Source organism: Carassius gibelio, chromosome B16, assembly GCF_023724105.1.
Source record: "Carassius gibelio isolate Cgi1373 ecotype wild population from Czech Republic chromosome B16, carGib1.2-hapl.c, whole genome shotgun sequence".
Taxonomy (NCBI): Eukaryota; Metazoa; Chordata; class Actinopteri; order Cypriniformes; family Cyprinidae; genus Carassius; species Carassius gibelio.
Window position 1 is genome coordinate 7,928,888 of NC_068411.1, and position 21,920 is coordinate 7,950,807.

The following is a 21,920-nucleotide window of genomic DNA, read 5'->3' on the forward strand; positions in this document are numbered from 1 at the left end:
CACTAAGTAGGAATTACTCCCATCTAGTGGTGAAATTGTATTTTGTATTCAAACTAATTTTGCTCTCCAGCGCCTGGCTTTTTCAAATGCGCGTTGCATCTACGGTAGGCGATATGTACCAAAAAGCTTTGACGGGATGTCTTCTAATAGCACTTCGTCGAGTTTTCCTTCAGGTGAACAGGTGTGTTATTTCAAACAAACAGCAACATGACCATAAACAAACGAATGTTACAGTATGAATTACTGACTGTGGAAAACATGAAATATTGTAATTAGTAGTTATGTCTTCTTTATTCGTTATATTTTCTGAATAATGTGCATTGTTAGATATAAAAAAAAATATTGTAATATAGATTGTAACACTGACTTACCTGTCGAGAAGAAAACTGGCCACTTCAGCGTCTCTTTTGAAATCTTTATCCAGCATTAGCTCTTTCCACCTAGAAAAAGCTTCCCCGACATTAACTCTTGTTTTCTGTAATCTACGGTCACGTTTCCTTTTACGTTCTATTTTTGACTGTTTTGGCGACGATGTTTTATTCTCCTGTGGCGCGGCATATGTATGGTCCATAATAAGAATGCAATCCAGACTTTTAAACTTGCCCGTGCAGTTTCAAGCGCCTCTCACTGCTCTGCACCTGCGTTTCTGGCTCTGACCGAAAACGCGCTGTGGAAACGCGTTGGCTTAGTACTTTTTGTCCCTTTCTGCTATTATAGTTTTGCAAGATGGCGGAACTACATGGAAGCCTCCGTCGACCTACCCGTCCCATGCATATAAAGATAATAAATTCTTCATTTACGAGGATTAGTTTAAACATTGGCATAGGTATTTGTACACCATTGAGGGCATATTTATGAATAAAAATATTGATTTTAGATAATAAAATACCTAAAAAGTTACTTATTGTCCCTTTAAGTGTGCTTAAGTGTGTTGTCATGAAAGTGTCTTTCTTCAAGCTTTTCATTTAACAAGTTCGCCAAAAGTTTGTCATCATTTATTTGTATTATGTCTTATACAGATACTGTACAGTTGTGTCCGAAAGTACTGGCAGCGACATCAATGTTGTGTTTTGCCAAATGTCCTACTTTAGCTGTTGTGGTGTTCATTCACATTGTTTCTTTAAGTATTGGCAGTGACATAATCTAGAAACAATGTGAATGAACACCGCAACAGCTTAACATTGATGTCACTGCCAGTACTTTCGAACACAACTGTATTTCTGCACAACATCTGTGCATTAATGTCTTGCAAGTATAAATGATTTATCAAGTATTTAAGATATGACACATTTAGAGAAAGATTTTGATCCATTTGAAGCCAGACATAAACAAAAACCTCCCTAGGTTACGAATGTAACTTTAGTTCCTCGAAGGAACGAGAAGCTTAATCGAGCGCTTTTGGGGAACGCCTTTGGCAAGAAGAACTCTGAATATCGTGTGCAATCTGTCCAACGGAAGAGCGTGACGTCACAGGCAGGTTGACGTAGAGACCAGGAAGCTATAAAAGCACGTGCCACGCAGCTGGCTTCAGCTTCGAGTAGGGAAGCAAGCGCTGGCAGGGGTGCTGGGAGTGTGGCTCTGCGACGCAGCGTCTCGTTCCTTCGAGGAACTAGGGTTACATTCGTAACCTAGGGACGTTCCTCTTCAGGAACTCGAGCTGCTTCGAGCACTTTTGGGGAACGATGTGCCAACGCTGCCAGACTACCAAACCCCTGCCTAGTGTGTATTCGAAGAGCACAGCTAAGGCGAGAGGACAGAAGAGCCAGGAGCGGCTCACATATCAAGATTTTAAAATCTGGCAAATGTAGAGGGCGTTTGCAGCATTTCAGATGGCCAAGAGGGACACACCTGCTAGAAAGGCCTTAGAGTCAGCCATATTCCGTGTAGAGTGAGCCTTGGCTCCCAAAGGAAGGGGAAGACCAGAGGACTCATAGGAGACGTTGATAGCCTCGACTATCCAACGACTAAGGGTCTGCTTAGAGGCAGGGGAACCCTTTTTAGGAAGACCGTAGCAAACAAGCAATTGGTCAGATTTTCTCCAGAGGGCAGCTCTGTGGACGAATGCATCCAGTGCTCACACTGGACACATACAGTTTAGCTTCTCCTGGTCTGGCTCCCGAAAGGGAGGAGGGCAGAAGGCCTGCAGTACGATAGGTTGTGGTGTAACAGAGGGAACTTTAGGAACATATCCCGCTCGAGGGTATAAGAATGCTTTGGCCATACCAGGGGCAAAGTCTAGGTAGTTAGGGGCCACCGAGAGGGCCTGAAGGTCTCCAACTCTCTTTAGAGACGTAATCGCCAGTAACAGGGCAGTCTTAATGGTCAGATGTCTATCTGAAATATCTTGAATTGGCTCGAATGGAGCTTTGCAGAGAGCCTCTAATACCACAACCAAGTCCCACGGGGGAAAACGGAACCGTACTGGAGGTCTTAGCCTCAGTGCACCGTGGCGGAAACGTGTAACTAGGGGGTGCCTACCCACTGACTGACCATCGAAAGGGACGTGGTAAGCAGCTATGGCCGCCACTTACACCTTTAGGGTGGAGTGAGTTAACCCTGCAGAGAGCCTAGCTTGTAGAAACTCCAGAACTGTACCAACTGGGCAGTTAACAGGGTCAAGCTGGTGGTCTCTGCACCATGAAGTGAAGAGTTTCCACTTCAGGGCATACAGTTTCCTTGTAGAGGGAGCTCTGGATTGGAGGAGGGTCTCAACAACCTCGGTTGAGAGACCAGAAGCTAAGAACTGTGCCCCCTCAGGGGCCACACCCACAACTTCCACAGCCCTGGGCGAGGGTGGATTATTTTGCCCTGCGCCTGAGAGAGTAGATCTGTCCTAATCGGAATCTCCCATGGAGAGCCGTCGAGGAGAGAGCTCAGATCTGCAAACGATTCTCGGCCCGGCCAGAACGGGGCTACTAATAACAGACGAACCCCGTCCCGGCGTACTCTCGCCAGAACTCCCGGGAGCAGAGCGATGGGGGGGAAGGCGTACAGAAGAAGCCTCGGCCAAGTCTGTGTCATGGCATCTAATCCCAGTGGAGCTGGGTGAACTAGAGAGAACCAGAGGTGCGCACCAATACATGACAGCCTCTCAGGTCTGGGAGGAAATATTTCAATGCTCGATACACTGCTAGCATTTCTAGACAATCGATGTGCCATGTCAGATAGCGACTGCTCCACAGACCGCCTGGAAGGGTGGCCACTCATGACCGCACCCCAACCGGTGAAGGACGCATCTGTCGCTAGCGTTACACGGCGACCAAGAGCTCCCAACACCAGGCCCTGATTCAAGAACCAAGTTTTCTTCCATATGTCTAAGGCACAAAGGCATCGCCGCATGACCTTGATAGTTTGCAATGGATTTCCCCTCAGGGAAAACCCCTTGGTCTTGACCCACCACTAGAGGGGCCTCATGTGCAGGAGGCCAAAAGGTATCACGTTGGACGCAGCTGCCATGAACCCTAACAGTCTCTGAAACTTCTTGACAGTGAGTGACTGGCCTTCTCTGACTGTCTTAAATGAGGAAAGGAATGACTCGGTCCGAGCAGGAGACATACGTGCCTGCATCGTGGTCGAATCCCATACTACACCTAGATAGGTAGTTCTCTGAACTGGAGAAAGTACAATCTTCTTGGCGTTCAGTCTCAAACCCAGCTCCCCCATATGGGCGAGAACGACACCTGCTCTGACTGAGCTAAAATCAACCAATCGTCGATATAATTCAGAATGCAGATGCCCTGCATACGGAGGGGTACCAGAGCTGCATCTACACATTTCGTGAACGTGTGGGGTGAGAGTGCAAGGCCAAAGGGGAAGTACTCGATATTGATAAGCTTTGCCCCCGAAAGCGAACCTCAGAAACTTCCTGTGTTGTGGAAGGATGGATATGTGGAAGTATGCGTCTTTGAGATCTATTGTGATAAACCAGTCCTCGGGTCTGATTTGAGCTACAACCTGTTTGACATTGAGCATTTTGAACTTCAGTGACATTACTGAGAGGTTTAATTGACGTAAGTCTAAGATCGGACGCAACCCCCAAACCTTCTTCTCTCGAGACTGATCTCTGATGTAAGAGGCCCCTGACGGGGTGGCGAGCTTCCCAGCTCAACTACGCTCGCGGGTGGACATAACTGGGAGTGACGCTCACGGGAGACCGCTGCACCCTGAAACACTGGCAGGGTTGGCAGACCGGCCTCCAGAGAGCACTGGGGTGAGACGGGCACCTTATAATGAGGTGGATACTGCTCTGCCTCAGCAGAGGCTACCCTCAGGGTCACTGTGCCTCTGGCGTCAGGACCTCTTCATCGAGGACTTCCTAGCTTCGATAATTGCACGAAGATCTGACTTTGCCTTGGAAGTCCCCAACTTTTGAGCCTCGCGGTATGAGGAGCTTGCTTGTGGCATGGGTATCCCCGCCCAGATAACCCACGAGAGCGACGAGGGAGGAAACTCTGGAACGCCGCCTGTTTACGTGCCTCCTGGAACCTGTCGACAACGGTATTGACTGTGTCGCCGAATAGGCCCGAGGATTGAAGCTGGGAGTCCAGGAGGCAAACCCTGTCACGCTCTCTTATTTGAGACAGGGTCAGCCATAAATGCCACCCCGCGGCCACCAAGGCTGCCATAGACCGCCCAATCATGCAAGCGGTCTCTTTGGTGGTGCGGAGGGAGAGATCAGCGGTCCTTCTAAGCTCTGCAATATCTTCGGACTTGATCCCCTCTCCCTCGTCTACATCTCTCAGAAGGTCAGCCTGATATGCTTGGAGGACGGCCAGAGTGTGAAGGCATGCCCCCGCCTGACCTGCTGCCACATAGCCCTTGCCCATTAAGCTAGATGTTGTTTAACGGTTTCGTGGGCAAGGCCGGAGCCTTCAGAGATGACGCCGAACTGGGTGACAGATAGCTCGCAAGCGTCTGCTCAACCCGGGGCATCGCTCTGTACCCCCGCTCATCGAGCCCCGCGACATTGCCATAATACTTAGAGTCGGGGCCGAAGAGACGGGTCGAATAGGGGTGTTTATACGACCTCTCTATTTCTTCATGGAGGTCGGGAAAAAAGGGAAGACTCCAGGCTGGAGGTGGCTGTCTCGGCCACAGAAACCGCTCATCTAATTTACTTTTCTGCGGTTCATGTTTTTTCTCTGCAGGCCACTCAATTTTTAATTTATCAACTGCACGAGTAACCACCTCCAACAGCTCTGATAGGGGTGGCGAATCCATACTAATCGTCTCCACATCCACCTCATCAGACGAAGAGAGGTGGAGTGTCGACCCCTCGCCCTGGGGGGAAGAAACCGACGAGCGTGCTTCCGAACCCAGGGTTTGGGCGCTGGATCTTGCAGATGAGGAAGGAGATAAGGACTGGCCCGTCTCCATACCCCCCGCCAGATCCACCTGCGAACCCCACGAGTGCAGCAGCTGCTCTGCCTCGGCAGAAGCGGGCCAGCACCGCGGGGAAAGCTGGCGAAGGCTTCCTCCTCGAAGAGAGCACCCCAGGATCGAAGCGTCCGCATCGGCAATCGTTCACAATGCGGACAGTTGGCTCCCCCTTCGACCAGAGGCAAACCACGCATAAATCATGTGTATCCCAGTCAGTGAAGTAACGTAGGCAGGGAGGAACACACAATTTATAGCGTGATCTGGATTCGCCCTTCACATGTCTAGTCTTAGCTTTGCTCTTAGGCATATTGTTGCTTTATTGAGACAGACAGCACTAAATAAGACTTACAAGACAGACTTTTGAACATGCAGACACAGAGCGCTTGCTGAAAGACGCGAAGCTGAAGCCAGCTGCGTGACATGTGCTTTTATAGCTTCCTGGTCGTTACGTCACCCCGCCTGTGACATCACGCTCTTCCGTTGGACAGATTGCACATGATATTCAGAGTTGTTCTTGCCAAAGGCGTTCCCCAAAAGCGCTCGATGCAGCTTGAGTTCCTGAAGAGGAACTGCATATTTCTATTGGCCTTAGCAACACAGACAAAACCTGTTGCTCTGCCACTGGATATGTTCATCCACACATGAGTGAGTGAATGAATGAGTTATTCATTCTGATAACACTTTTAAATTAATAACATAAACAGACATTATAACACTGTACAATGTATAACATCAAGTTACAATTATTTACATTTGATTATATCAGAGCAAAGTAGGCTACTGCTCGGAGAAGCATTATGTAATGATGACGATGTATAGCTTAATGATTAATTTTATTATTATTGCACAAAGTGTATTTAGCAGTTTTATTTGCCCTAGGATAGAAGTTTATATTCATAATGAACAAGTACAGGGATCCACTTGTGAAAAACAAGTGGGCTTCATTGTATTGAAGAAGTACACTTATTTTAATATGTTGACTAGCATACTAAAGTACAGTGCTTTATATTATAATATATATACAATAATAAGGTTCTGTGATTATGTACCCGAGGGAAGAAAAAATATGTTTTTACAATGTATTCACATCATCTAGCTGTCGCGAAACCTAACGGAAGTCTTTATTTCTTGTACTATAAAAGGTTGTTTGTCTTGTCCAGTAGAAAGTCCGCCTCTCTCTCTCTCTCTCTCTCTCTCTCTCTCTCTCTCTCTCTCTCTCTCTCTCTCTCACACACACACACACACACACACACACACACACACACACACATCACTTCCTCTGTCCCACAGCGAGCTCAATGTCAGCGGACCCCGAGCGGGACGGTCTCCTCACGTCATGCAGCTTTACGCGAGTTTCCCGTTGAGTTTGGAGTCGCTCTCCGTCAGTCATGTCTTTGCACTGGCGTTGTTTGTGTGTTTGGCGATAGTGGTTAAATTATTGGCTATGAGGAGAAGAGGGATGCGAACTATGGAGTCTTTTCCAGGGCCACCTGCAGACTGGCTCCTCGGACACGTCAAGGAGGTAAACACACAATCTCTGTAGCTAAACATTTGACTTATGTTGCCATTTTATAATCTATTCGTCAGTACAGTGGAAAATAAAATAATTAGTGTAGAAACAATTTTCACTCAGACATTGTTGGTCATTTTCTAAATTATTGACAAAAGTAATATTTTCTTGTAAAACGTGCTCCAGTATCTTTTGTTTGAATTTCAACTCTGAAAAACAAGTGTATTCCAGTCATGATAACATGACAAACCTCATGCCTGAGCCCTTGTCTATTCACTACAACTAAACAATTACATAATTATATTGTGCAGCATTAAACAGCCTTGCATTACATTCACATTCTTCAGCAGCAGTTGGTGGGATTCACGTGAAAATAATCAATTGAGAGCGCAATTTGTTCTTGAAACGTGTTTTATTGTGCATCACAGTTACACAGACCTTTTGTATATTCATAGTTTCACCAGGATGGACATGATTTGGAAAAGATTATGAAGTGGAGTGGACAGTATCCCTTTGCCTTTCCGCTGTGGTTTGGCCCGTCATTGTCCATTCTGAACATCCACCACCCATCATATGTGAAGACCATTCTCACCACTACAGGTGCTCATCCATTTGACACTCTTAAGATTCATATCTCAGGCTAATTCACTGAAATATTTACAACTAAAACCAGCATTTTGAAAAAAGAGAAAAAAATGTGCTTTATTTACAGAACCAAAAGATGATTATGCATACAAATTTTTCATCCCTTGGTTAGGTAAGATCACGTTTACTTTATTAATTTACTATAAGGTTTATTATTGGGTGTTTCTTCAACTACGGTCAAGTCTGTCCTTGTGGATTTTTAGAAATAAGCTAAGAGTTTAATTTATTCTGTTTATAAACAGAGTTTTCTCACAATTTATACACTAGCAATGCCCATTGCATGGCACAGACACCAATGGAGTATTAAGACATTTTAGTCTGTTTAGTCCACGAATGTCATTTCTCACCATCTCAAGTCATCATTCACTTTGTGGTATTCTGTTATCACTAGAGTAACTCATGGCTGTCTCCTCAGGCGATGGCTTGCTTGTGTCTACTGGACAGAAGTGGTTTCGGCACAGACGGCTTCTCACTCCTGGTTTCCATTATGATGTTCTGAAGCCTTATGTGAAACTTGTTTCTGATTCAACCAAAGTCATGCTTGTATGTGAAAGAAATAGTTTACCCAAAAATAAAACAAGTCAGTATTTACTCGCACTTTATGTTAAAAAGAGTTTATCCTGTCCCAGCAAATTCATGTGTACAACTGTAAGACTGCTGCAGAAATTTCTCTGCTTTTTGGTTCATCTCAAACAATCCGAAGCAGCAACATTTTCACAACCAGTTACGTAAAATTGCGGCAGGACTTTTTGTTTGTCCAAACAATGGAAGGTCAAATTATTTTTAGAGAAACCAGTTTGAAAACAGTCATTATATTTTGTAATTCCTGTTTAAAAAAATCACCTTCTACTTCGAAACAAAAAGTTGAGGCTTGTAAAATATTCAGAAAAATTAAGTAGAAATTGGTTACATTCTTTTGATGATTTCAAGTAATGGAAAAGCCTCTATGACTACGTAGTTGATCATTTAATTTTTACAGTGTTGCTAGGTGACATGATAGACTTAAACAAATGAAATTATTGAGAGGATTATTTCAAAAGCTTGTCTTTTGGTTGCTTTGTTTTAGTTATAGTTTGAGTCATTTATTTTTCTCTCTTTCAGGGTAAGTGGGAAGTTTATGGCAAATCAGGAGAGTCGTTTGAACTGTTTAAGCATGTAAGTCTGATGACACTGGACAGCATCACGAAATGTGCATTCAGCTGTAACAGCAACTGTCAGACAGAACGGTCAGTTCACACTCCTTTATCTCGTCCTTTTGTATACATCCATCTCCTTTCAGAATAACCTCATTGATCTCATTGCAGTAAAAACAACCCGTACATCCAGGCGGTGTATGACCTCTGCCACCTGGTGAACCTCAGGTTCAGAGTGTTTCCTTACCACAGCAAGACCATATTTCATCTCAGTCCACATGGATACAAGTTCAGGAAGGCAGCCAGAATAGCACACGATCATACAGGTGTCGTTTTTTTTGCTAAGCCACAGTCATGCACCCAACCATTTGGTTCTTTTAATTGTGATGATTTTGGCTCATGTTTAACAAAAACCCACCAATTCACTATCTCAACAAATTAGAATACTTCATAAGTATATCAATACCTTGACACAAGCCATTAGATTCTCTCTGGGGTTCAGGTCTGGTGAGTTTGCTGGACAGTCAAGCACACCAACACTATGGTCATTTAACCAATTTTTGGTGCTTTTGTCAGTGTGGGCAGATGCCAAATCCTGCTGGAAAATGAAATCAGCATCTTCAGAAAGCTGGTCAGCAGAAGGAGGCTTTAAGTACTCCAAACTTTCTTGGTAAATGGGTGCAGTGACATTGTTTTTCCAAAAACACAAAGGACCAACACCAGCAGATGACATTGCACCCCAAATCATCACAGACTGTGGAAACTTAACTCTGGACTTCAAGTAACTTGGGCTATGAGCTTCTCCACCCTTCCTCCAGACTCTAGGACCTTGGTTTCCAAATGAAATACAAAACTTGCTCTCATCTGAAAAGAGGACTTTGGACCACTGGGCAACAGTCCAGTTCTTCTTCTCCTTAGCCCAGGTAAGACGCCTCTGAGGTAGTCTTTGGTTCAGGAGTGGCTTAACATGAGGAATACGACAACTGTAGCCAAAAACCTTGACACATCTCTGTGTGGTGTCTCTTGATGCCTTGACCCAAGCCTCAGTCCATTCCTTGTGAAGTTCACTCAAATTCTTGAATTGATTTTGCTTGACAATCCTGCGACTGGCTGCGGTTCAATTCAATTAAAGTTTATTTGTATAGCGCTTTTTACAATACAAATCGTTACAAAGCAACTTTACAGAAAATTATGTTTCTACAATATTTAGTAGTAGCTAGTAGTTTGTGCACATTTGACAGGATTTTAGAAAAAATAAAAATAATAATAATAATACAAGACGTAGTCAGCTAGACGATGAACTATCAATATTATCAATTAAGTTATTATATGATGCAGTCACACGTGTAGCAATAATTGTTAGTTCTGTTTGTTGATTCAGGGTTAGCATCATCTGAGGTCCTCTGAGGGTCAGCCTCTGCGGTTCTCTCGGTTGGTTGTGCATCTTTTTCTTCCACACTTTTTAATTCACTCAACTTTCTGTTACAGTGCTTAGAAACAGCACTCTGTGAACAGCCAGCTTCTTTTTCAATGAATGTTTGTGTCTTACCCTCCTTGTGAAGGGTGTCAATGGACAATCTTCTGGACAACTCTCAGATCAGCAGTCTTCCCCATGATTGTGTAACCTAGTGAACCAAACTGAGAGACCATTTTGAAGGCTCAAGAAACCTTTGTGGGTGTTTTGAGTTAATTAAATGATTGGCATGTCACCATATTCTAATTTGTTGAGATTTGTGGGTTTTTGTTAAATGTGAGCCAAAATTATCACAATTAAAAGAACCAAAAACTTAAACTACTTTAGTCTGTGTGCATTGAATTTAATACACAAGTTTCACAATTTGAGTTGAACTACTGAAATGAACTTTTCCAAGTCTTGGCCTGCTCATGGTTCAGAAGTCTGGGGTCAGTATGATTTCTATTCTTTATGATTTTAGAATTTTTTTTACATTGATCAAAAGTGACAGTAAAGGATTTTTCTGTAAAATAAATGCTGTTCTTTCAGCGTTCTATTATTCAAAGAATCGAAACTGAGCAGTTTTCACAAAAATATTACTCCGCAAAACTGGGGGGTATTCCGAAATGCAGGTTATGTGACATACCCAGGTATGACTTTTGGTTCCAAAATCGGAGGTTACTTTCAGGGCATGTAAATAACAATAGTAACCTGCTCTCTGAAGATAACCTGCTCCGGAGCAGCTTGTGTTCCAGGGTTAGTTCACGTCAGCGCTATCAGCGCATGCATATCAAAACGTCCTTTAGCAACAAATTTATCTGCCTTTAGCAACCTCCCCTGGAAATTAGTTAGCAACAGTGTCCGTCGTAAATTATTCCTTACATCAGGAACATACTCTGAGCAGAGTTTTTGGAGCCACATACCTCGAGTAAGCAATGCTTGGGGTTAATCATCAGAGAGTTCAGGGTTTAACAGATGGTAACCGTGCTTCTGGAATACACCCGTTTTCAACATTGATAATATTTAGAAATGTTTCTTGAGCAGTAAATCATCATATTAAGAGTGATTTCTGAAGATCATGTGACACTGAAGACTGGAGGAATGAAGCTGAAAATACAGCTTTGTTCACAGGAATCAATTTTACTATAGCATTTTACTATATATTCACATTGAGAATTGTTATTTTAAATTATAATAATATTTCACAGTTTTACTTTTTTTATCAAATAAATGCAGCCTTAGTGAGCAGAAGAGACATTACAAAATCTCACAACCCCAAATATTTGAACGGATAAAGCTATCATGTCATTTCAATTTCTTAATATATATATATAATTTTTTTTCATATATTTATTTTTAGCGTACGTTATCAGAACAAGGAAAGAAGTCTTGAAGATTGAGAAGGAACAGGGCATTTTTAAAAGAAATCGAAATTTGGACTTTTTGGATATTCTTCTGTCTGCCCGAGTATGATATTCTCATCTCTTATATTTAAAGGAACACTCCACTTTCCATTTTCCAACTCCCCTGGAGTTAAACAGTTGAGTTTTACTGTTCTGGAATCCATTCAGCAGATCTCCAGGTCTGGAGGTAGAACTTTTAGCTTAGCTTAGCTTAGCTTAGCTTAGTTTAGCTTAGCATAGCACAGCAATGGATTCGAAAATGGTAAAACTCAGCTGTTTAAAGGTGCAATGGGTGATTGTCTTCAGAAATTTTTTTTGTTATGCTAGTGGAGTCTCCACATCCCCATAGCAATCATTAAGTTAAGTGGTCTAAATGTATTGTAATACTTTTAAAGTATTCTGGTCTGTGAGCATAAATGCGTTCAGGGGGCGTGGCTTTGGGAGGGTTGGACGTTCGCTTTCAGTGCTATCAGGCTAATGTTAGCATTTTCCAAGATCTCCTATTGCACATTTAACTCTAGGGGAGTTGGAAAATGATCCAATTTCCCCCAAAAAGTTTAGTGTTCTTTTAAAGAAAATAAATGAAAATAGCCATTGTATCATCTATCATCGATGTTAGAGATATGTTTGTTACTCACAGGATGAGCATCAGCAGGGTTTGTCAGATGAAGATATCAGGGCTGAAGTGGACACATTCATGTTTGAAGGCCATGACACCACGGCCAGTGGGATATCTTGGCTCTTCTACAATCTGGCATGTAACCCTGAGCACCAGGAGAAATGCAGAGAGGAGATCCTGCAGGTTCTGGATGGAAAAGACACCGTGGACTGGTACTTTCATTATTACTCATGTGAGACTGGGTTGGACGGTTGACTATATGGAGTGTAGACGCCTGGGTTGGTTATAGTGGTATGATCTTGGGAAAATAGTTTTAAGTCACAGTAACATATGGCTGCTTGATTATAATGTGTGATAATAATATAATAGTGCTCTGTTGGATTGAGATCTGGTGACTGTGAAGAAACCAGTTTGAGATGATCCGAGCTTTGAGACATGGTGTGTTTTCCTGCTGGACGAAGCATCACATAAATCTTTTTCAGACCATTCTTTGTAAATTTAATGTTTTACATTTGGCAGGTATTGTATCTTATTTCATTTTAAAGACTCAAGGTATTTCACGGCAAAACACACTGATATAATCATTATTTTTGTCTTGCTTTTTTCTATACACATTATACCGTACAAAAACCAAATGACTCGACTCTGCTCAGATTTTGAGAAAACAGATGGTGATCATTCATTCATTTCACCTTGATTTCATTGCTCTCTTGAGCATATAACAAAGAAATCCTGCACACCGATGTCACAACTACTCAACATTTCAATATTTTCAGTAAAGCCTTATTCACTGTCAGTTTCTCTGAGACTTTTCTCTCTGCTTATGTTTCAGGGAAGACCTCAATAAAATTCCTTACACCACAATGTGCATTAAAGAATCCCTGCGGCTCTGTCCTCCTGTCCCGGGAATATCAAGAAAGTTGACTAAACCCATGACCTTTTTTGACGGACGAACTGTACCTGAAGGTAGACCTATATTTCAGTTTGTTCCTCACACAAAGAAACACAAGTCATATACTACTTTTACAGTACTATTAATGGTACTTTATGGCACTTTTTGTCTTTTTGGAGCAAGACCATCACTGGTCACCATCTAAATTCTTTGCAAGAAAACATTTTTAGTGGAACTTAAAAAATTAGCTGATGACAGAATCTGCATTTGTGGTTGATAGAGTTCAGTATTGCTTCAGAAGGGGATCATATAGTTTCCCCAAATGCATCAGTCATAAAACCCAAACATTTTGTGAGAAGCCACAGCATGATCCACTTATTACAAAGACTGTCCTTGACAATAGTATTTCACGTAATGGTTTCAGTGTTTTGGTCTCCGGTGAGTATGAAGTTTGACAGACTGCTCCCTGCTGCTTTATGAGCTGTTCACCTATAAACAGATATGATGACCTCTAACTCAGAGCACATCTGATCAAACATTAACCTGGCTGCTTGTTCAGTTACTCATTATATGACACTGAATGTTATCAGTTCATCACAGTGAACGTACTGCAGACTGAATACATCACTGCATGCCTTAAAAACACTGTTTTACTCTTCCACAGGTTGTATCATTGGAGTCAGCATTTATGGGATTCACAGGAATGCCTCAGTGTGGGAGAATCCAAATGTATGTGTGCATTCTTCATATCTGAAATATCACTCATTACATAACATAGCTGTTACAAAAATAATCATTTACAAAGGAGTGTACAGTGGACTCCAAAGTTGTGAAGGTGTACCATTTGCCATGATATACCAATATATATATATATATATTTTTTTTTTGTAAGTGAAAATGAACAAAAATAGAACTAATTTCTTAGCATTCACTGTGTTTTTAATTTATATGAATGCACCGGAGCTGCATTAACAAAACCTGATGATCGTGTTTTCCAGTTTGATTTAAAATCATTTGACAATCATTTACTCACATCTGACTAGTTCTTTAGAAATAATGAAATCATAACCAATTCTATAATAACCATAAACATTTTGTATTAATCTTTTCATAGATTTAATCTAATAAAAATATCTAAACCTTAAATTATTTGCTAATGTAAATATTATTTTGTTCTCATCATTTCGGACCTGTTATAAAAAAAATCAAAATACACATGTGCAAAAAAAATTAATAATATATTATATGTGGTTATGATCAAGGCCATATTTTAACCATAAACCTTCTATTTTATGTTGGTAATATTCCTTAACAGAAGACAATATTATAAGACTTCATAATATTATGAAGTATTATAATATTTGTACATATAAAAGTTTTTAAAAAGCCACTGAAATAAGAACATAAACTGCTTTTATTCAAGTCAGAAATAACCCAAATTATATGACTTAAATCAAGTAGAAATAGGTCTTGAAGGTAACAATTGCCATCAGTGTTTGATGATTTAATTTCATGAACATAATTATTTTTGTCTCAGGTGTGTTTCTTTTAAATGTATTTAATACGTTGTGTTGTGCACAGGTGTTTGATCCGTCAAGGTTTCTTCCGGAGAATGTTGCTGAGAGATCACCGCATGCTTTTGTGCCCTTCTCTGCTGGACCCAGGTTTGTTGAAGAGACATGAGCGGTTTAGCAAGTGACTCTCTCATTCTCTCACACTTCAGTCACACAGAACAGAGCTGCTCTTTGGTTTGGAGTTTGGAGTTTGGAGCGTCTCTGACCTCATCTCAACCCTATGAGAGCACACAGACACAAGAGGACTTGGGTGTGCTAGCAATGCTGTCTGTTTTTATTAACCTCACCATTCTGACTTTTGGATTTAGGTTATATCTTGGAATTCTGCATTTAAATCTTTTGATTCTGAGTTTTTATCTCTCAGTTATGATTCTGAGGAAAAATGTCAGAACTTGAAAAGGTTTTTCTATTGAACAGAAAAGGAAGATTCTTCAACGTACTAATTTCTGTACAATGACAGTTGATAGTCACCACTTTGTTACACTTAAAAAGTCTAAGGGCTATATGACTCTTCTGTACTTATATAGTTGTGGTAAACAAACTAAGATTTAAGTCATTATTCACAAAACATCGCCCCCTCTCAAATGTCATTCTGCAAATAAATAAAGAACTGCAAGAGGCAAGTATATGCTATCAGAAACCCTTTTGGTATCTGCATGCATATGGGAAGATTTTCAGGTGTAAAACAGCTTTTGCTCTGTTCATCACAGAAGGCTAGTATTGCAGCACCCAGAATGTTGCACACTGCTCTTGTGGACTACATTCATAATAAATGCATGGGGTCTTTTGTCCTTCCAGCAGTTTAAAGGGATAGTTCACCCAAAAATTGAAATTCTGTCATCGTTTTCTAACCCTCATGTCGTTCCAAACCTGTATGAGTGGCTTTCTTATGTTGAACATAAAAGAAGATATTTTGAAGATTGCTGGTTTGAGTGAACTATTTCTTTAATATGTCACTAAGAACCGCATTTTTAAGAAAAATGATTGCATGACGAACAGAACGTCTCCTGTGTGAGCTAGCTCTTCCATTACATGCCTGCAGCTCGATGCATTTATGTCATTGACCTCAAATCAACTCTGATGAGAGCAAACAGCTATAAAGCGATTGATAACGCAGGTCCTTTTGACAATGATTTTGTCTGAAGAAATGTACTGAGTTGGCTATGCTTGTGAAAAAGAACTGTGCTTAATTGTACTCAACGTGCACTTGCAAAATAACTTGTTGATTATATAATAATAAAAGTCTACTTAAGTGCACTTTGTAAAAAGGTCAGATTAAAAATGATTCTTTAAAGAACATTTTAATCGTGCTTCATAATGCACTCATTTTAATGTGTTGACTAACTAAAGCACATGTAAAGTAGGTAATTATAATGTTAGCTGTAGCTGTAGTTATTCAATATCACATTTAATATTTTACTTAATTGCAGCTTCATTACAAATGTGTAATTTTATTTAAATACATGACGTACAAGTTTGAATGGAAATTGCATGAAAGTATGTTTTAGCTTTTCATAAATGCTTGTCAGTACATTCGTCCCTACACAAACCATATTTAATATTTCACTCATACTTAAAAGTGATTAAATAAACTACTATGAAAAAACCCATTTCATTGGGCTATATCCAGAAGTGTGAACATTTTTCTGAATGTTTAGTTCTCAGTACTAATGCAAACATATTATTATCATATGCTTGTTTAAAGAAAGCTTGTGGTGTGTATCTGATAACAGAAACTGCATCGGACAGAACTTCGCCATGAATGAGATGAAGGTGGCCGTGGCGCTGACACTGAAGAAATACCGGCTGATTAAAGACCCCCAGCACATCCCAAAGATGATCCCTCAAGTGGTGCTCCGATCAATCAATGGAATCCACATCAAGATCAAACCAGTAGAGAATGATTCCTGATCCGCTAGCGGGTGTTTGCCTTAATGACTGCATTTAGATATTTAATACACATTTCATGTCTGGAAACTTGATGGTTAGTAAATACCCCACACTAAAGTGGCCCAACTGTGTAATGACTTCAGTGCTTAAGCCCTGATCCGTATGAACAAACTTATTTACTCATGCACCAGAAGTCACAGCAGTGGTTGTCTGTTATACTGTACTTACAACACAGCATTTAAAACATCTAAGGAAAAACGTCCAGGTAATATGAATTAGCTTTAGGTAATGAATGAATCTTTTGCCTCAGCTACATTACTACATGAATTCTAGAACTAGAGATCTCTAATATGGAATAAATACAGATGAGATCTTGTGATCTGTAACTACTGCAATAAAAGATTTTAAAAAATGCATGTTAATTTTTTTTTGACAAGTGCATTGCCTTTTTGTGTATATAGAAATGTAATATGTTTACTCATCAGCACTACACGTTTTAAATAAAAATTCTGTTTTACAAATTAAATGGAGATGACCCTTAGAAGAATAGTTTATCTAAAAATACAAAACACTCATTTACTCACCTAATGATTTATGACTCATAAATGTATGACTTTCTTTTGTGAAATGCAAAAAAAAATCTATATTGTTGTAGGTTTTTTTTTTTTTTTTTTTTTCATACAGTAAAATTTACCAGGGTTGAATGTATTTTTTTAAGCCCCTCTGCTGCAGCTCTCGAGGTTTAAAGCCTGTCTGTCTTCAGGAAGGGTCCTTACTGAAGCATATAAGCACACTGGTCATGTCTCTGAGATCAAAACTGTACAATTAAGTATGACTTAAATGATACAATAAAATTCCTGGACGAGAAAACTTTACATCTGAATATTTTAGCAAGTAGATCTGACCAATTTATGCTCTCTATGCAGACTGGGGTAAGATGAGCCACTCCATGAATCATGTAAACTGCAGAACTGACCGCATCTTTAGGACAAACTTTAGGTCCTGTCTCTCAAGTGTGCACTAGTGTACATCTGTCGTCTATCATTTTATTTGTTCAGTTATTTTCAGTGAAAAACAGCAACTTATTCATATTAATAATCTATTCTTTACTAATACACTACTTATATATATATATATATATATATATATATATATATATATATATATATATATATATACGTGTGTGTGTCTGTGTTTTAATCTGTCTTTAGCTGTTTCCATACTATAACTTGCATTTTTATTTAGGGGTGTGTAAACTCACCTCAAAAACTCCAGTTCCACTGTCGTAATGAGTTGTTCTTGCCGTAAAGCGATCCACCTTTTTCGTGCAGTTTGTATTTTTTCGCTCACTAAACGTTTGCCCTTCCAGAACAAACTTTTGGAAAGAAACAGAAGCCGTTCATATTATTAGAAGTCGGTGTACCATCAGAGTGACTTTGTAACTATTTTTTAAGGTAAAAATCTTGTTTTACAACCTTTGGGTGTCTAGTGTCATTTTGCTATTCGTATTATTGGCTGTTGTGTGTTGTATGATTGTTAGATATATTATTGTGTGGTTGGATCATAGACAGTAAAAGAAATGGACACAGCGACCCCATTGGAACTCAATTGAGACAAATGAAGCCCAGTTTTAGCGTTTTTTTAGCACTTCCGTTTCTGACGCGCAGACTCAAACGAAGCTTGACGACGTCAGCAACCTGTCTGACAGATGTAAATCTTCTAAGTGGCTGTGCGTGAAAACTGCCATCGTTAATCTTGCAGAGACGGCGAGCTTGAGCGGGGAGTTCTTTGTCATGAGTGAGCAGGAGTAAGTATTCTGATTAATTATTTTGTATAGTATTTTAAACTGTAACGCCAGTACGCCATATTAAGTTAATTGTCTGCGAGCTTCTCCACCTGTCTGTACGGTAATGCGACAGAGAGCCGAGTGGTTATGACGCAATCGTTAGCCTATTTTTTACAAAAACTGTTTATACGGGGCCATAATGTAACATAGAAGGTAATGGAGCACTTTATACATTGTCGTGTATCTTTAGAAATAAATAATGGACAAACAGAGTCTTTAAACGCCTCAGATGTAAAGTTATTCGCTGTCAAAGTGACGCCAAAATGAATGGGAGTCAATGGGAATGCTAACGCAAGTGAAGTTCTGCTAAAAGATGGCAGCCCCCACCCGACTTCAACTTCCGGTCGAGTTCCTTGCCCCTTGGGTTGGATACATATAATAGCAAAAGGTTGTACGTGAATGTCTGTTCTCTTCTCACCAGTGACGGGAGAATCCAGATTAGTGATGTCCGATTCGCGAACGAATCGTTCAATTTAACCGGTTCTTCTTAGTGAACCGGTTGAACTAGTTCGTTTTAAACGGTGTGCTTCTCCAATAAGCATGAATCCACAAATTATTTAAGCTGTTAACTTTATTAACATGACTGACACTCACTCTGAGTTCAAACAAACCAATATCCCGGAGTAATTCATGTACTGAAACAGTACACTGACTGAACTGCTGTGAAGAGAGAACTGAAGATGAACACGCCCACTGCTGTACTGATGTGTCGTTCATTTTGAACGAATCTTTAATGTGACTCGGGAAGAACCATAGACAGTAGTGATGGGAAGTTCGGATCATTTTACCGACTCGGACTTTTGAGTCTCGTTCAGCAAAATGAACGAATCTTTTTTCTAGTCATTTCGTTCATTTTAGCAAAATGTTATTAAAATATTAAGTGCTACCTCCCCAACACATCTAGTACTTACGCAAACGTTGATCACACTACAAACAATACAAAACTAAAATGCTATGAGATAAAGAAAAAATACTCATTCTTTACCTGGGTCTTCAGTCTGTGATTAGCTCATCTCACCTCTTATCTGACAAGAAGTCTTCGGGTTTAAGTCATTCCTTAATCACGTGACAGCCCCATACGCAAAACTACCGCGGTCTTGAGCCGGAAAGAGAATTGATTAGTTCATCTCATGAGTCTTTCGGGTCGAGTTTGACTCGTTCCTTAAAGGCTATGTTGCAGGTTTTTTTTTTTTTTTTTTCTGGTAATTTTCTAGTTCGTAATAAACATTTAAACAGTTATCCATTGTATTTGATGTTGTAGGGTATTACAAAAAAGAAATATAATAAGGAAAAGTAGGTGATATCTTAGCGGTTAGCTACAGGTTAGCAATGAATCTTGTTTCTCCCACAATGCATTGCATGACGTCACATGAGGTAGTCGCTTTTGGACGACAAACGAAAGCCCGCCTTAATACCATTGAGAGAGTGAGACGAGTAGTGAGAGTAGTAGCTAGTGAAAGAGATCGATAGATTGATAGATAAATAGATAGATATCATAGCATAAATATATAGTCAGAGATAGCATAGCATAACAGATAGCTTAGAGAAAGAGTAGAGAATAAATAGACAACATGGTTTATTACTGTGTTTGTGGCGGGTGCAAGAACTCCAGCAAAACTGGACATAGGGTCCATTGTTTCCCCAAGGACAAAGGGATCTTCCGAAGCTGGGTGCAATTTGTCAAGATTAGGCGGGCAGATTTTTCAGCTAGCTCTGTCACCGCCTACTCGAGAATATGCAGCGCGCATTTCAAGGAGGAGGATTACCACTCAGGGGATGCCAAGATGGTCGCACTTTCTTTAAAAAGTATGAGGATGGCTAAGTTAATTCCTACCGCCGTGCCGTCTGTGAATGCAAACCTCTCTGCTTGTCCTGTCCCGAGGTCGAGAGACACCGTCTGCCGCAAGCGATATATTGCCACGGTAAGCATCATGCTAACGTTAATGTTTACAAGCTGCGTTTTAGCTAGCTCTGTTTGTATTTTGCATACCGTGTTCCCTTTGACACAGCCTCCACTACAAGCGTGATCATTCTGACATTAGAAGAGCATATTTCGTGATTCACGAATATGAGCCAAAACAAAATTGCCCTGAAGTAAATGTCCATAATATGGACATCGGGAATCGTCATCGGCAATGGGCTTTCACAATAGTGTGTTTGCGTTTTGTGTTAGACTGCTACGGTTCTCTTTCACATATATTTGACCGTGACCGTGTAGTGGAGGCTAAACGCAAGTAAACACAGTTTACCCACCTCTGAAATATCAGAAACAGTTTATCCACTTTTCACTTCAAAGTTTAGCTACCTCTCAGTAAATTCACTAACGTTACCTCATAGAGTTTATGCACCACATGTACTCTAGACATTTATAACCACTTATTATATTTGTTTTGGCAAGATGATGACAGATACCTCACAGCAGGAGACCGTGGACAGTGTAGACACTGTGGAGAGTGTCGATACTGGCGATCAGCCCTTGTCCTCCTCCACTTCTGACGCTGTGACACAGTGTTATTTGAAGCCCCCCCGATGGTCTCGCGGTAAGTCTTGGGTATTTTAAGTGGTAGATATTCTGTCTAAATCATTGCCAGTATCTATGCAAGCAGTACATTTCCATACACATTGATTAAATTAATACATAGCCTACACCAAAACATAGCCGCTTAGATTTGCTATGATTTGCTATGATTGTCACATGTTTGGGTATGTTTACTGCCTCTCCACAGCTGTGCAGGTTAACCTGAAGCCCAAGATGGTCAGCGTGGGTACACAGACGTCTTTCAGCCCACAAACCTCCACTCCCCTCGCTAGTCCTGAACAGACAGATGATGAAGATGATGATAATGCCTCTGTCGTTAGTGACTTATCGTGGGTGCCCGAAGAGCCGATGCATGAGGAGGACTTGTTTGATGAGGAGCCACCTTACGCGTGTGACCCCCACCACAAGTGAGATAATTTAAAACCAACATAGACCATTTTGAATGCTCATTTTATTTCCATCTTTGTAAGTGGCAATAATTGTCGCTGTACCCCATTCAAGGGGTCCTGCATGCCGCATGTCTGCTCCTCTGCCTGTTATTTGCATGTTATTTGCATGAAATTTGTTGTATGTAATTCAAAATAATTTACCAATCATTTTACCTGTGCCTTGTCAACCTCTGTGTGCAGTGTTGTCTGGGCTCACTGTGTGTCTGCTTGATGTGCTTTTGCGTGTGTGTGTGTGAGAGAAACAAAAGAAACTGTGCAAACGTTTCAGGTCAGTAATCTTCGTCCTTGTTCAGTAAATGTTCAGTAACCGTTAAAAGCAATGCCAATAAACTGTGTTTTCTTATCAAAATTCATGTGTTCTGTGTGCTTTATAACATTTTAAGGGCAATTGGGGGATCACAACAGAATAAGCAATTATTTTTATTAATTTTCATCCAAACGAGGCCATTGAAAGCCCTGATAGGTCTGGTCACCACTTTGAAATTTTTGTCTGATGGTTGAAACCACACAAGAGGGTAGAGGCTTCCTTATACTCCTGCCTAAAACTCCATAAGCCCAGCGTATAGCCTGCCTGTACGCAGTGTACCG

The 21,920-nt window shown here is 40.7% G+C and overlaps 2 protein-coding genes and 1 long non-coding RNA gene across 3 annotated transcripts; 2 read left to right on the plus strand and 1 right to left on the minus strand.

Moving 5' to 3' along the window:
* Nucleotides 1–6,633: 6,633 nt before the first annotated feature.
* LOC127975080 (cytochrome P450 4B1-like) lies at nucleotides 6,634–16,912 on the plus strand. The gene is made up of 12 exons (XM_052578857.1): nucleotides 6,634–6,901; nucleotides 7,345–7,489; nucleotides 7,602–7,646; nucleotides 7,950–8,077; nucleotides 8,636–8,760; nucleotides 8,839–8,993; nucleotides 11,481–11,587; nucleotides 12,164–12,354; nucleotides 12,975–13,108; nucleotides 13,699–13,763; nucleotides 14,616–14,698; nucleotides 16,342–16,912. The coding sequence occupies exons 1-12, from the start codon at nucleotides 6,716–6,718 to the stop codon at nucleotides 16,517–16,519; spliced, it is 1,542 nt and encodes a 513-aa protein (XP_052434817.1). The 5' UTR covers nucleotides 6,634–6,715; the 3' UTR covers nucleotides 16,520–16,912.
* LOC127975082 (uncharacterized) lies at nucleotides 13,855–19,601 on the minus strand. Its single transcript, XR_008157439.1, has 3 exons — nucleotides 19,330–19,601; nucleotides 17,760–17,873; nucleotides 13,855–14,826 (listed from the first exon to the last, which is right to left on the minus strand). It is a non-coding gene; the product is annotated as an uncharacterized LOC127975082 (long non-coding RNA).
* Nucleotides 19,602–19,755: 154 nt separating this feature from the next.
* LOC127975081 (THAP domain-containing protein 10-like) lies at nucleotides 19,756–21,681 on the plus strand. The gene is made up of 4 exons (XM_052578858.1): nucleotides 19,756–20,266; nucleotides 20,743–20,884; nucleotides 21,071–21,290; nucleotides 21,513–21,681. Exons 1-4 carry the CDS (start codon nucleotides 19,916–19,918, stop codon nucleotides 21,541–21,543), a joined length of 744 nt encoding a protein of 247 aa, XP_052434818.1. The 5' UTR covers nucleotides 19,756–19,915; the 3' UTR covers nucleotides 21,544–21,681.
* Nucleotides 21,682–21,920: the final 239 nt, after the last annotated feature.

Bases quoted from the DNA above. Each gene is read 5' to 3' on its own strand.
- LOC127975080 (XM_052578857.1), top strand. From the start codon at position 6,716: ATGCAGCTTTACGCGAGTTTCCCGTTGAGTTTGGAGTCGCTCTCCGTC. The intron at 7,490-7,601 runs GTGCTCATCCAT...CTTTATTTACAG, and splicing joins GACCATTCTCACCACTACAG to AACCAAAAGATGATTATGCA. The intron at 13,764-14,615 runs GTATGTGTGCAT...TGTTGTGCACAG, and splicing joins CAGTGTGGGAGAATCCAAAT to GTGTTTGATCCGTCAAGGTT.
- LOC127975081 (XM_052578858.1), top strand. From the start codon at position 19,916: ATGGTTTATTACTGTGTTTGTGGCGGGTGCAAGAACTCCAGCAAAACT. The intron at 20,267-20,742 runs GTAAGCATCATG...TGTTTTGGCAAG, and splicing joins GCAAGCGATATATTGCCACG to ATGATGACAGATACCTCACA. The intron at 21,291-21,512 runs GTGAGATAATTT...CTCTGTGTGCAG, and splicing joins GCGTGTGACCCCCACCACAA to TGTTGTCTGGGCTCACTGTG.